The sequence below is a fragment of the Ranitomeya imitator genome, chromosome 3 (genome assembly GCF_032444005.1).
Source record: "Ranitomeya imitator isolate aRanImi1 chromosome 3, aRanImi1.pri, whole genome shotgun sequence".
Classification (NCBI taxonomy): domain Eukaryota; kingdom Metazoa; phylum Chordata; class Amphibia; order Anura; family Dendrobatidae; genus Ranitomeya; species Ranitomeya imitator.
The window spans coordinates 321,586,346-321,602,549 of NC_091284.1; the positions used below are offsets into that span (position 1 = coordinate 321,586,346).

Sequence of the window (16,204 nt, forward strand, 5' to 3'; positions counted from 1 at the left end):
TTTACCACTATCATGAAGTACAATATGTCACGAGAAAACAATGTCAGAATCACCAGGATCCGTTGAAGCGTTTCGGAGTTATAACCTCATAAAGGGACAGTGGTCAGAATTGTAAAAATTGGCCTGGTCATTAACGTGCAAACCACCCTTGGGGGTAAAGGGGTTAATGCAATGTCGCGGCGACCAAAAAAACGTAATTCTGGCGTTTCAAATTTTTTTCTCGCTACGCCATTTAGCGATCAGGTTAATCCTTTTTTTATTGATAGATTGGGCGATTCTGAATGCGGCAATACCAAATATGTGTAGGTTTGATTTTTTTTTATTGTTTTATTTTGAATGGGGTGAAAGGGGGGTGATTTAACCCCTTAGCGACCGCCGATACGCCTTTTAACGGCGGCCGCTAAGGGTACTTAAACCACAGCGCCGTTAATTAACGGCGCTGTGGAAAAAGTGAATAGCGCCCCCCAGAGGCCGATTTTCTCGGGGGTCTCGGCTGCCGGGGGTAGCCGAGACCCCAGAGAACATGATTCGGGGGGTTTTTAACCCACCCCGCATTTGCGATCGCCGGTAATTAACCGTTTACCGGCGATCGCAAAAAAAAAAAAACGCGATCTCTTTTTAATTTCTCTGTCCTCCGATGTGATCGCACATCGGAGGACAGAGAAAAGGGGTCCCAGGTGGCCCCCCAATACTCACCTAGCTCCCCCGATGCTCCTCGTGTCTCCCGGTGGGCGCCGCCATCTTCAAAATGGCGGGCGCAGTGCGCCCGCCGGCCAGCACTGGGAGAATCTTTGGGGTCTCGGCTGCCGGGGGTAGCCGAGACCCCAAAGAGCATGATCGGGGTCGGTTTTACCGACCCCTGTTTTGCGATCGCCGGTAAATAACTGTTTACCGGCGACCGCAAAAAAAAAAAAAAAAAGTAAAGTGTAATTCTCTGTCCTCTGATGTGATCGCACATCAGGGGACAGAGAAATAGGGGGATTCGGGGACCCTACAATACTCACCTGTGTCCCTGGGTCCTCTTGCTGTTCCTCCTGGCCGCCGGCAGAAGAAAATGGCGGGCGCATGCGCAGTGCGCCCGCCATCTGTCTTCATCTGCCGGCCGGCAGGAGAACAGCAGTTGGCGCTAAAATTAGGGGTAGGGTTGGGGCTAAATTTAGGGTTGGGGCTAAATTTAGGGTTGGGGCTAAATTTAGGGTTAGGCTTCTTTCACACTTACGTCGGTACGGGGCCGTCGCAATGCGTCGGCCCGACATACCGACGCACGTTGTGAAAATTGTGCACAACGTGGGCAGCAGCTGTAGTTTTTCAACGCATCCGCTGCCCAATCTATGTCCTGGGGAGGAGGGGGCGGAGTTACGGCCACGCATGCGCGGTCAGAAATGGCGGATGCGACGTACAAAAAAAACGTTTCATTGAACGGTTTTTTGTGCCGACGGTCCGCCAAAACACAACTGATCCAGTGCACGACGGACGCGACGTGTGGCCATCCGTCACGATCCGTCGGCAATACAAGTCTATGGGCAAAAAACGCATCCTGCGGGCACATTTGCAGGATCCGTTTCTTGTCCAAAACGACGGATTGCGACGGAATGCCAAACGACGCAAGTGTGAAAGTAGCCTTAGGGTTGGGGCTAAAGTTAGGGCTAGGGTTGGGGCTAAAGTTAGGGTTAGAGCTGGGATTAGGGTTAGGGTTTGGATTAGGGTTGGTATTAGGGTTAGGGTTGGCATTAGGGTTACGCTTGGGATTAGGGTTAGGTTTGGGATTAGGGTTAAGGTTAGGGTTGTGATTAGGGGTGTATTGGGATTAGGGTTAGGTTTGAGGTTAGGGTTGAGATTAGGATTAGGGGTGTTGGATTTAGGGTTTTGATTAGGGTTATGGTTAGGGTTGACATTAGGGTTGTTTTGGGGTAAGGGTTGTGATTATGGTTAGGGTTAGTGATTAGGATTATGGATCAGGTTGGGATTAGGGTTAGGGGTGTGTTGGGGTTAGGGTTGGAGCTAGAATTGGGGGGTTTCCACTGTTTAGGTACATCAGGGGGTCTCCAAACACGACAGCCAATTTTGCGCTCAAAAAGTCAAATGGTGCTCCCTCCCTTCTGAGCTCTGCCGTGCGCCCAAACAGTGGGTTACCCCCACATGTGGGGCATCAGCGTACTCGGGATAAATTGGACAACAACTTCTGGGGTCCAATTTCTCTTGTTACCCTTGTAAAAATAAAAACTTGGGGGCTACAATATCTTTTTTGTGAAAAAAAAAATATTTTTTATTTTCACGACTCTGCATTCTAAACTTCTGTGAAGCACTTGGGCATTCAAAGTTCTCAACACACATCTAGATAAGTTCCTTAGGGGGTCTAGTTTCCAAAATGGGGTCACTTGTGGGGGGTTACTACAGTTTAGGTACATCAGGGGCTCTGCAATCGCAACATAATGCCCACAGACCATTCTATCAAAGTCTGCATTCCAAAAAGGCGCTCCTTCCCTTCCGAGCTCTGCCGTGCGCCCAAACAGTGGTTTACCCCCACATATGGCGCATCAGCGTACTCGGGATAAATTGGACAACAACTATTGCAGTCCAATTTCTCCTGTTACCCTTGTGAAAATAAAAACTTGGGGGCTACAATATCTTTTTTGTGGAAAAAAAAAATATTTTTTATTTTCACGACTCTGCATTCTAAACTTCTGTGAAGCACTTGGGCATTCAAAGTTCTCACCACACATCTAGATAAGTTCCTTGGGGGGTCTAGTTTCCAAAATGGGGTCACTTGTGGGGGGTTACTACAGTTTAGGTACATCAGGGGCTCTGCAATCGCAACATAATGCCCACAGACCATTCTATCAAAGTCTGCATTCCAAAAAGGCGCTCCTTCCTTCCGAGCTCTGCCGTGCGCCCAAACAGTGGTTTACCCCCACATATGGGGTACCAGCATACTCAGGACAAATTGGACAACAACTTTTGGGGTCCAATTTCTCTTGTTACCCTTGTGAAAATAAAAACTTGGGGGCTAAAAAATCTTTTTTGTGGGAAAAAAAAATATTTTTTATTTTCACGGCTCTACATTATAAACTTCTGTGAAGCACATGGGGGTTCAAAGTGCTCACCACACATCTAGATATGTTCCTTAAGGGGTCTAGTTTCCAAAATGGGGTCACTTGTGGGGGGTTTCCACTGTTTAGGCACATCAGAGGCTCTCCAAACGCGACATGGCGTCCAATCTCAATTCCAGCCAATTCTACATTGAAAAAGTAAAACGGCGCTCCTTCACTTCCAAGCTCTGCGGTGCGCCCAAACAGTGGTTTACCCTCACATATGGGGTATCGACGTATTCAGGAGAAATCGCACAACAACTTTTGTGGTCTAATTTCTCCTGTTACCCTTGTGAAAATAAGAATTTGTGGGCGAAAAGATCATTTTTGTGTAAACAAAAGCGATTTTTTATTTTCACCACTCTACGTTATAAACTTCTGTGAAGCACTTGGGGGTTCAAAGTGCTCACCACACATCTAGATAAGTTCCTTAAGGGGTCTAGTTTCCAAAATGGTGTCACTTGTGGTGAGTTTCCACTGTTTAGGCACATCAGGGGCTCTCTAAACGTGACATGGCGTCCGATCTCAATTCCAGTCAATTCTGCATTGAAAAAGTCAAACGGCGCTCCTTCACTTCTAAGTTCTGCGGTGCGCCCAAAAAGTGGTTTACCCCCACATACCCCAGGGAATGAGGCTAAAAATAGATCAATGATCTATATTTAGCTTCATTTGCGGTGAGGCGCCCTCTGCTGGCTGTTCATAGATCGTGGGAAATTACCTAGAAAGCTCCCTGGGGTTTTGCAGCGAGGAGCAGCCTGCATTAGCGGAACTCCTTGCTGCAAAATGTTTTAACCCCTTCAGAAGGATTTACATCGTTGGACGTTACAGATCTGCGGAGGGTAAGTATATTGTTGGTTTATTATGTTTTTTTACTCACAGAACGAGGGTCTTCAGTGACTGGATTGGGCGTTGAATAAAATACTGCAACAACCATTGTTTTTATTTCATTAAAATAATTTTAAATAATGTGTTTGTGTTTTATTTAACCCTTCACTACAATTGGATTAATAATGGATAGGTGTCATAATTGACGCCTCTCCATTATTAATTAGGCTTAATGTCACCTTACAATAGCAAGGTGGCATTAACCCTTCATTACCCCATATCCCACCGCTACACGGGAATGGGAAGAGAGTGGCCAAGTGCCAGAATAGGCGCATCTTCCAGATGTGCCTTTTCTGGGGTGGCTGGGGGCAGGTGTTTTTAGCCAGGGGGGGGCCAATAACCGTGGACCCTCTCCAGGCTATTAATATCTGCCCTCAGTCACTGGCTTTACTACTCTGGCGGAGAAAATTGCGCGGGAGCCCACGCCAATTTTTTCCGCCATTTAACCCTTTATTTTAAGAGCTAGAACGGCCAAATTTTGCAGATACACACTACTGACATTAGTAGTGTGGAATCTGCAAAAAAAATGGAGAGAAGACATGGTTTACTGTATTTATACATTTTAGTCCAAAAAATCAAGAACACATTCCTATGTACAGATATACAACAAAAGACCTATAGACTATAAAAATCAGGTCCCAGAATGCTAAAGTTCACAAAATAGAAATTTATTATTGACACACAGAATAAAATATTACTTTCATCATTTATAAAGACGTGCCTCCAATCCAATAAACGGCTTTACATGACATGCGGATATATCACAATAAAAGGTATAATAGTTTTACAAGGTAACACTTATCATGATTACTTTACCTTAATCTTATAACTGATGGTTCTATATATGTACCATGAGGGGCCACTAGTGTGTATAGGGGGATCAGTTTGTACCACAGTAAATCATATATACGTAAATCAACTGAAGTTTTTGAACAGTAACCATTAGCCAAAAATCCTAATCCAAATAAACTTCCCCCATGTAGCACCTAAGTGATGCATAAGCCCAATTATGTAAGAATAGGCAACTATGGCTAACCCTCCAACACATATCAAATGGCAACAAAGCCTAAAGCAAAAATAGACATGTCTATCACAGCGTGACTACATGCCCTAATATCTATAACATCCGGAAGGTAAAATACAAATAGTATGCATAATCATGGACAAGGACCATCAGTGACCCTGCTCACAAATCATAATTACCTCCGCACATGTGTCACAGAAAGCCGGTAACCCCTACGCGCGTTTCGATATAGATCTTCGTCTGGGGGCGTGTATAAAAAGAGGAAATGAGGGTCTATTTAAATGAGACCTCAACCAATCACAATAGTGTCCATGAGCATGCGTATTGAGGTACTGGCACCGTCATTGCATCATGCGCCGATGCCCAATGACGTAGACATCACGTATCCACGTTGCCAAGCAACCAACCTGACCCACATGACCGCCGCACTCAACGCCGGCCGCCGCCGCCGGCCCATGTGCCCATGTGCCATGACGCAAATAACAAGCGCCTACGTTACTAAGCAGTGGATGCCGCCGACTGAACCACCATGTGACCATGCTCTACGTGGGGTACTGCAGCTATATTGTGCGCCAAAAATCATTGGTGACGTAGATAATAAGCGCCTATGTTGCTAAGTAACCGGATGGCCGCCAACTAACTAACCAAGTCACCGTAATCTGCGTAAGCGCTGAGGCAAACTGCGCTCATGGTAATTCAATGTAGATGGATATATGCACATGCGCACCAAGTGCTACTGCGTGACCAACAACTAAAGTATGTCCATCACAAATCCAGATCGATATGTGAATGGATTACACCAAGGATAAACACGATTATTCTCAAAATGTGATAATAGCTTAACTACCCATTTGAAACACCAATCACCAGATTGGTAACCACTGAGATTGAGAACTTGTGCCAACATGGCTATGGAGACTCTAACTGCAGCAGGGCCGAGAGAGAGGCAATTGATTCATTGGCCAATCTTGCCGATGTGGTGTTCAAACCCTCGGACAAGGGCGGTAACATAGTAATCTGGCCAAATGCTATGTACGAGAGGCAGGCCCTAAAACTATTAAATGATAAGGAATGCTACCGTAAACTGACAAGTAGTCCCATGCAGTCCTTTCAGCAAGAACTAATTCAAATATTGGAGGATGCTTTTGCTATTGGCATTATCCCGCAGAAATTCCTGGAAATCATTAAAGATATGCACCCACGGCTCCCGACTTTATACTTAATCCCCAAAATTCACAAAGATCCCATAGATCCACCTGGGAGACCAATAATATCTGGTAATGGGGGTTTATGTGAGGTGGTCACTAAAATCATCGACCATTATTTAAAACCTTTGGTGAGCGAATTACCGTCATATATACAGGACACCAACTCAGCGCTTCGTAGAATTGAGGGCATTCAGTTAAATGACAACGCGGTCATGGTAACCGCAGATGTAGAGGCACTGTACACCTCCATACGTCATAAGGATGGTCTCCAGGCTGTACGTTGGTTTTTGGATTCTAGCAATATGGACAAAGATATCGTCCAATTGCTTATGCAATTGTTAGAATACGCGTTAACACATAACATCTTTATCTTCAAAAACAGCACGTACTTGCAACTACAGGGTACGGCAATGGGGGCCAGTTGCGCCCCCTCGTACGCTAATTTATTCCTCGGAGCCTGGGAACGGGAGGTTTTTGTTAGTGAACCTGTACCTCATTCCAGCCAGGTTTCTGGCTGGATGAGGTATATTGATGACATATGGTTCATATGGGAAGGTACGGTGGGAGACTTAACTGCATTTATGAATCTTCTAAATGACAACAAAGTAAATGTTAAACTTACTTTCAAGTTTGGCCGCAAGGTGGAATTCTTGGATCTTTGTGTTAGCACTGATATAAACGGTAATCTTTACACAAATCTTTATAGAAAGCCCACAGCAACTAATGCATTCCTACATGCAACATCGTCCCACCCTCAGGCTACAATCCGAGGGATTCCAGTGGGACAATTCTTGAGAGCTAAAAGAATTTGCACCAACTCGGATGACTTCATTGAGCAGTCACGAGATCTTGCTGATCGCTTTCAGGAAAGAGGATATAGTAGGAGAACAATTAGAAGGGGCTTTGTAAGGGCTAATAAGAGTTCCAGGGCAGATTTGCTATACGGAAACAGTGGACATACCACCCAAAAAGTCGATTCTGACCAGGTCAGATTGATCACCACATTCCATAATAAGTGGCACCAGTTTCGGGAAATTATAAATAAACATTGGGATGTATTGTTCACTGATCCGATTCTAAAAAAAGTTCTACCAAAAAAGCCACAGATAACAGCTAGAAGATCAAAAAATCTCTCAGACACTTTGGTCCATAGTTTTTATGATCCAGCAGGACTAAATAAATCTAAAAAAGTGACCAATGCGGGTTTTTATCCATGTGGTCTATGCAAGGCTTGCTTAAACACTGTCAAAACTAAGAGCTTTACTAATTTTGATGGGACTAAAAATTATGAAATAAGGAAGTATATCACTTGCTCGACCCGAGGAGTCATTTATCACGCCACTTGCCCTTGTGGTAGAATATATGTTGGTCTCACCACCCGTGAGTTGAAAATTCGCATAAGAGAACACTGCAGGGACATTGAAAGGGCTAAGGCAGTAAGCGATGAAACAAGCCTAAAAACTCTGCCTAGGCATTTTAAAAAATATCATGCATGCAGTGCCGCGGGTTTAGTGGTGAGAGGCATAGACGCTGTCAACTTGGGGATAAGAGGTGGGGATATTGGGAGAATTCTAGCCCAAGTTGAAAGTCGGTGGATATACCGATTGGGCACTATGGCTCCGCAAGGTCTCAATGAAACCTTAGGGTTTGGAGCTTTCTTGTAATTGATTTTCTCTTTTCGTTCCTCAACTTGTCTGATACAGTTTTTATGGGTATTTGTGGGTTTGTTGTTTAGTGTTGATTTTAACCCTTATTGTCTTTCACATTATTAGTTTATAGTTTCAACATCTACTGAGCCTCAACCCCATACCATCAAGGTGGTTGAATCATGAGCAAGGATGGACATCTATCTTGCATCTGGTCCATGAATCTAAACTGGCATTGTACCGAAAGGAATGAATATTTGACCTGTATCTGATCTGCCGGCCAAGGAGGATCTCGTTTTGAACTTTAGAGTATCTCGTCTTGAAATAAATGGACATTTGATTTATATCTGCCCTGCTTGTCAAGGAGGACCTTGCACTTTGAACTTTAGAGAAAAAGGACTTTTTCGACAATTGCATAGTATAATGACAAATTCTCGCCTTTGAAAGTACGGTACAAGACACGTGAAAATCGTCTATGTCGTCTATGATGTCTGATGTCTTTTTGCACATAGCACTTTTTTTGTATGTTAGTCCCTTGGTTGTAAGGATGGTAGTATGTTTTTTTATAGTACTTACCTGGACTTTATGGTTTTATAGTCCTGATTGGAGACACTTATATACATATCAGCATTAGCACTTTATGGTTAGTACCACTAGTTTTAGTGTGCACTATGTGTTTCACAACCGTACACATCACTTATTATCTCTTTCAGGGAAACTGGTGTGCGCATGGCAGCGTGCGCCACATGTTGGGTTTTCTCGCCCCTGGTCTTGGTATCACTCCGGCTCCCCACCCCTTATGGCTGGTAGGCTGGAGTGGTCGATCCGGGGGCGCGTGGACCCTTTTACATGGGCTCCCGTATTTACATGCGCCAATAAGCCCGTTTTCCCTGACTTATACTCATCTCAGTATGGTTTAATACGCACACTCAGTGCATTTGGCGCTGGGGTTTAAAATATGTAAGTACATAAACAGACATATATGACAACTTGATTCAAATACAGACGTCTTTAATTTAGGGGAGGTCGTATACCATAGTATTTATGTTTCAAATGGGTAGTTAAGCTATTATCACATTTTGAGAATAATCGTGTTTATCCTTGGTGTAATCCATTCACATATCGATCTGGATTTGTGATGGACATACTTTAGTTGTTGGTCACGCAGTAGCACTTGGTGCGCATGTGCATATATCCATCTACATTGAATTACCATGAGCGCAGTTTGCCTCAGCGCTTACGCAGATTACGGTGACTTGGTTAGTTAGTTGGCGGCCATCCGGTTACTTAGCAACATAGGCGCTTATTATCTACGTCACCAATGATTTTTGGCGCACAATATAGCTGCAGTACCCCACGTAGAGCATGGTCACATGGTGGTTCAGTCGGCGGCATCCACTGCTTAGTAACGTAGGCGCTTGTTATTTGCGTCATGGCACATGGGCCGGCGGCGGCGGCCGGCGTTGAGTGCGGCGGTCATGTGGGTCAGGTTGGTTGCTTGGCAACGTGGATACGTGATGTCTACGTCATTGGGCATCGGCGCATGATGCAATGACGGTGCCAGTACCTCAATACGCATGCTCATGGACACTATTGTGATTGGTTGAGGTCTCATTTAAATAGACCCTCATTTCCTCTTTTTATACACGCCCCCAGACGAAGATCTATATCGAAACGCGCGTAGGGGTTACCGGCTTTCTGTGACACATGTGCGGAGGTAATTATGATTTGTGAGCAGGGTCACTGATGGTCCTTGTCCATGATTATGCATACTATTTGTATTTTACCTTCCGGATGTTATAGATATTAGGGCATGTAGTCACGCTGTGATAGACATGTCTATTTTTGCTTTAGGCTTTGTTGCCATTTGATATGTGTTGGAGGGATAGCCATAGTTGCCTATTCTTACATAATTGGGCTTATGCATCACTTAGGTGCTACATGGGGGAAGTTTATTTGGATTAGGATTTTTGGCTAATGGTTACTGTTCAAAAACTTCAGTTGATTTACGTATATATGATTTACTGTGGTACAAACTGATCCCCCTATACACACTAGTGGCCCCTCATGGTACATATATAGAACCATCAGTTATAAGATTAAGGTAAAGTAATCATGATAAGTGTTACCTTGTAAAACTATTATACCTTTTATTGTGATATATCCGCATGTCATGTAAAGCCGTTTATTGGATGGGAGGCACGTCTATATAAATGATGAAAGTAATATTTTATTCTGTGTGTCAATAATAAATTTCTATTTTGTGAACTTTAGCATTCTGGGACCTGATTTTTATAGTCTATAGGTCTTTTGTTGTATATCTGTACATAGGAATGTGTTCTTGATTTTTTGGACTAAAATGTATAAATGTTTAAATTCTGTTTTTAAACAGAGAGTCCCTATTATTACAATGGATTACAAAGCCAGGGAATCCGTTTGGCGTAAGAAAGCAACTAATATGTTCAACGGGGGTGCCTCCGGATCCAATACTGTTACATCTGTATCAGATAAAGAAATGTTTAGACAGTACAAGAATGTAATGTATAAAAAAACTAGATTGTGGTGGACAAAAACAGCGTTGGAAAATTATGTGGAACATGAAATTGTACCCAGGGGTCTGAGAGTGCAGCTATTTCCGACTTTTGAGTTAAAGGATGAAAAACTGATTAAACGATGGAGCAGTGCCGCTTCAGCATGCTCTCTTGAATTTCTTAGGATCATTATCGATAGTAATACACAGGCTATTTCTGAAATTGAGAATGAATTGGATAAACTGGAGGACACTATGAGAAAAGAGATCAAAAAAGAATCATTGGAGGCATGGTCTGGTGATTTTAATAATGATATGGAGAAGTGGGAAAATGAAATTTGTCAAAGAAAAGTGAAAAAATATCACAGAGATGTAAAAGACTATGAGGAAAATAGAGTCTTTAGATGGCAATGGAAAAGGAATTATACAGAAACGAATAGACAAAGACAACCTTCGTTTAGTTCATTATCATCTACATCGGAAACAAGTACATCTAGCCTCAACCGGGAGCCAAATATGATCACCAGATTTGGATCCCGGAGAAATGACCAAAAAAGACAGGCAGATATATTTACACGTACATCTAAAAATAGAGAGGACAATTTCAAGGTAATCAATTTGTCTAATCATTCTCTTACCGATGTTCAACACCAGGTTCTGGCCAAAGGTTTAACATTTTCCCCTTCTAAACATCTAGATCCGTTCGTAGCGGTTAAAGACCTTCATCTTTTCTCCCGGAGAATAATTTTAAAAAGGATGCATTACAAATCAGAGCTAGATGATATGTTTCCGAGTACTCAAGAAAAAGAAGCATTGGCCAATTTGGAAGCCCTTGCCGAGGAAAATAGCACCACATCGGTAAGCCATAAATTTCCTATATCTCTTTTAGGTAAATCTAAGAGGTTTCCCTCTCTCGGTCTCTGTCCGGCGGTAGATGTCTTCACCAGATTGGTAACCACTGAGATTGAGAACTTGTGCCAACATGGCTATGGAGACTCTAACTGCAGCAGGGCCGAGAGAGAGGCAATTGATTCATTGGCCAATCTTGCCGATGTGGTGTTCAAACCCTCGGACAAGGGCGGTAACATAGTAATCTGGCCAAATGCTATGTACGAGAGGCAGGCCCTAAAACTATTAAATGATAAGGAATGCTACCGTAAACTGACAAGTAGTCCCATGCAGTCCTTTCAGCAAGAACTAATTCAAATATTGGAGGATGCTTTTGCTATTGGCATTATCCCGCAGAAATTCCTGGAAATCATTAAAGATATGCACCCACGGCTCCCGACTTTATACTTAATCCCCAAAATTCACAAAGATCCCATAGATCCACCTGGGAGACCAATAATATCTGGTAATGGGGGTTTATGTGAGGTGGTCACTAAAATCATCGACCATTATTTAAAACCTTTGGTGAGCGAATTACCGTCATATATACAGGACACCAACTCAGCGCTTCGTAGAATTGAGGGCATTCAGTTAAATGACAACGCGGTCATGGTAACCGCAGATGTAGAGGCACTGTACACCTCCATACGTCATAAGGATGGTCTCCAGGCTGTACGTTGGTTTTTGGATTCTAGCAATATGGACAAAGATATCGTCCAATTGCTTATGCAATTGTTAGAATACGCGTTAACACATAACATCTTTATCTTCAAAAACAGCACGTACTTGCAACTACAGGGTACGGCAATGGGGGCCAGTTGCGCCCCCTCGTACGCTAATTTATTCCTCGGAGCCTGGGAACGGGAGGTTTTTGTTAGTGAACCTGTACCTCATTCCAGCCAGGTTTCTGGCTGGATGAGGTATATTGATGACATATGGTTCATATGGGAAGGTACGGTGGGAGACTTAACTGCATTTATGAATCTTCTAAATGACAACAAAGTAAATGTTAAACTTACTTTCAAGTTTGGCCGCAAGGTGGAATTCTTGGATCTTTGTGTTAGCACTGATATAAACGGTAATCTTTACACAAATCTTTATAGAAAGCCCACAGCAACTAATGCATTCCTACATGCAACATCGTCCCACCCTCAGGCTACAATCCGAGGGATTCCAGTGGGACAATTCTTGAGAGCTAAAAGAATTTGCACCAACTCGGATGACTTCATTGAGCAGTCACGAGATCTTGCTGATCGCTTTCAGGAAAGAGCATATAGTAGGAGAACAAGTAGAAGGGGCTTTGTAAGGGCTAATAAGAGTTCCAGGGCAGATTTGCTATACGGAAACAGTGGACATACCACCCAAAAAGTCGATTCTGACCAGGTCAGATTGATCACCACATTCCATAATAAGTGGCACCAGTTTCGGGAAATTATAAATAAACATTGGGATGTATTGTTCACTGATCCGATTCTAAAAAAAGTTCTACCAAAAAAGCCACAGATAACAGCTAGAAGATCAAAAAATCTCTCAGACACTTTGGTCCATAGTTTTTATGATCCAGCAGGACTAAATAAATCTAAAAAAGTGACCAATGCGGGTTTTTATCCATGTGGTCTATGCAAGGCTTGCTTAAACACTGTCAAAACTAAGAGCTTTACTAATTTTGATGGGACTAAAAATTATGAAATAAGGAAGTATATCACTTGCTCGACCCGAGGAGTCATTTATCACGCCACTTGCCCTTGTGGTAGAATATATGTTGGTCTCACCACCCGTGAGTTGAAAATTCGCATAAGAGAACACTGCAGGGACATTGAAAGGGCTAAGGCAGTAAGCGATGAAACAAGCCTAAAAACTCTGCCTAGGCATTTTAAAAAATATCATGCATGCAGTGCCGCGGGTTTAGTGGTGAGAGGCATAGACGCTGTCAACTTGGGGATAAGAGGTGGGGATATTGGGAGAATTCTAGCCCAAGTTGAAAGTCGGTGGATATACCGATTGGGCACTATGGCTCCGCAAGGTCTCAATGAAACCTTAGGGTTTGGAGCTTTCTTGTAATTGATTTTCTCTTTTCGTTCCTCAACTTGTCTGATACAGTTTTTATGGGTATTTGTGGGTTTGTTGTTTAGTGTTGATTTTAACCCTTATTGTCTTTCACATTATTAGTTTATAGTTTCAACATCTACTGAGCCTCAACCCCATACCATCAAGGTGGTTGAATCATGAGCAAGGATGGACATCTATCTTGCATCTGGTCCATGAATCTAAACTGGCATTGTACCGAAAGGAATGAATATTTGACCTGTATCTGATCTGCCGGCCAAGGAGGATCTCGTTTTGAACTTTAGAGTATCTCGTCTTGAAATAAATGGACATTTGATTTATATCTGCCCTGCTTGTCAAGGAGGACCTTGCACTTTGAACTTTAGAGAAAAAGGACTTTTTCGACAATTGCATAGTATAATGACAAATTCTCGCCTTTGAAAGTACGGTACAAGACACGTGAAAATCGTCTATGTTGTCTATGATGTCTGATGTCTTTTTGCACATAGCACTTTTTTTGTATGTTAGTCCCTTGGTTGTAAGGATGGTAGTATGTTTTTTATAGTACTTACCTGGACTTTATGGTTTTATAGTCCTGATTGGAGACACTTATATACATATCAGCATTAGCACTTTATGGTTAGTACCACTAGTTTTAGTGTGCACTATGTGTTTCACAACCGTACACATCACTTATTATCTCTTTCAGGGAAACTGGTGTGCGCATGGCAGCGTGCGCCACATGTTGGGTTTTCTCGCCCCTGGTCTTGGTATCACTCCGGCTCCCCACCCCTTATGGCTGGTAGGCTGGAGTGGTCGATCCGGGGGCGCGTGGACCCTTTTACATGGGCTCCCGTATTTACATGCGCCAATAAGCCCGTTTTCCCTGACTTATACTCATCTCAGTATGGTTTAATACGCACACTCAGTGCATTTGGCGCTGGGGTTTAAAATATGTAAGTACATAAACAGACATATATGACAACTTGATTCAAATACAGACGTCTTTAATTTAGGGGAGGTCGTATACCATAGTATTTATGTTTCAAATGGGTAGTTAAGCTATTATCACATTTTGAGAATAATCGTGTTTATCCTTGGTGTAATCCATTCACATATCGATCTGGATTTGTGATGGACATACTTTAGTTGTTGGTCACGCAGTAGCACTTGGTGCGCATGTGCATATATCCATCTACATTGAATTACCATGAGCGCAGTTTGCCTCAGCGCTTACGCAGATTACGGTGACTTGGTTAGTTAGTTGGCGGCCATCCGGTTACTTAGCAACATAGGCGCTTATTATCTACGTCACCAATGATTTTTGGCGCACAATATAGCTGCAGTACCCCACGTAGAGCATGGTCACATGGTGGTTCAGTCGGCGGCATCCACTGCTTAGTAACGTAGGCGCTTGTTATTTGCGTCATGGCACATGGGCCGGCGGCGGCCGGCGTTGAGTGCGGCGGTCATGTGGGTCAGGTTGGTTGCTTGGCAACGTGGATACGTGATGTCTACGTCATTGGGCATCGGCGCATGATGCAATGACGGTGCCAGTACCTCAATACGCATGCTCATGGACACTATTGTGATTGGTTGAGGTCTCATTTAAATAGACCCTCATTTCCTCTTTTTATACACGCCCCCAGACGAAGATCTATATCGAAACGCGCGTAGGGGTTACCGGCTTTCTGTGACACATGTGCGGAGGTAATTATGATTTGTGAGCAGGGTCACTGATGGTCCTTGTCCATGATTATGCATACTATTTGTATTTTACCTTCCGGATGTTATAGATATTAGGGCATGTAGTCACGCTGTGATAGACATGTCTATTTTTGCTTTAGGCTTTGTTGCCATTTGATATGTGTTGGAGGGTTAGCCATAGTTGCCTATTCTTACATAATTGGGCTTATGCATCACTTAGGTGCTACATGGGGGAAGTTTATTTGGATTAGGATTTTTGGCTAATGGTTACTGTTCAAAAACTTCAGTTGATTTACGTATATATGATTTACTGTGGTACAAACTGATCCCCCTATACACACTAGTGGCCCCTCATGGTACATATATAGAACCATCAGTTATAAGATTAAGGTAAAGTAATCATGATAAGTGTTACCTTGTAAAACTATTATACCTTTTATTGTGATATATCCGCATGTCATGTAAAGCCGTTTATTGGATTGGAGGCACGTCTTTATAAATGATGAAAGTAATATTTTATTCTGTGTGTCAATAATAAATTTCTATTTTGTGAACTTTAGCATTCTGGGACCTGATTTTTATAGTCTATAGGTCTTTTGTTGTATATGGTTTACTGTATGTAAACCATGTCTCAAATAATGTCGGGTTTTAGGAAGGAGAAAGAAAAAGCCGGTAATTGAATTACCGGCTTTCAAGCTGTATAGCGCTGGAATAAATATTAATATATATACATATATGTGTCTCACTGACATATATATATATATATATATATATATACAGTGGGGCAAAAAAGTATTTAGTCAGTCAGCAATAGTGCAAGTTCCACCACTTCAAAAGATGAGAGGCGTCTATAATTTACATCATAGGTAGACCTCAACTATGGGAGACAAACTGAGAAAAAACATCCAGAAAATCACATTGTCTGTTTTTTTAACAATTTATTTGCATATTATGGTGGAAAATAAGTATTTGGTCAGAAACAAACAATCAAGATTCCTGGCTCTCACAGACCTGTAACTTCTTCTTTAAGAGTCTCCTCTTTCCTCCACTCATTACCTGTAGTAAAGGCACCTGTTTAAACTTGTTATCAGTATAAAAAGACACCTGTGCACACCCTCAAACAGTCTGACTCCAAACTCCACTATGGTGAAGACCAAAGAGCTGTCAAAGGACACCAGAAA

The 16,204-nt window shown here is 42.7% G+C and overlaps 1 protein-coding gene across 1 annotated transcript; it reads left to right on the forward strand.

Moving 5' to 3' along the window:
- Nucleotides 1-10,228: 10,228 nt before the first annotated feature.
- On the forward strand, nucleotides 10,229-14,759 carry LOC138672066 (uncharacterized). The gene is made up of 2 exons (XM_069760132.1): nucleotides 10,229-11,240; nucleotides 13,440-14,759. The coding sequence occupies exons 1-2, from the start codon at nucleotides 10,263-10,265 to the stop codon at nucleotides 13,497-13,499; spliced, it is 1,038 nt and encodes a 345-aa protein (XP_069616233.1). The 5' UTR covers nucleotides 10,229-10,262; the 3' UTR covers nucleotides 13,500-14,759.
- The last annotated feature ends 1,445 nt before the right edge of the window (nucleotides 14,760-16,204 follow it).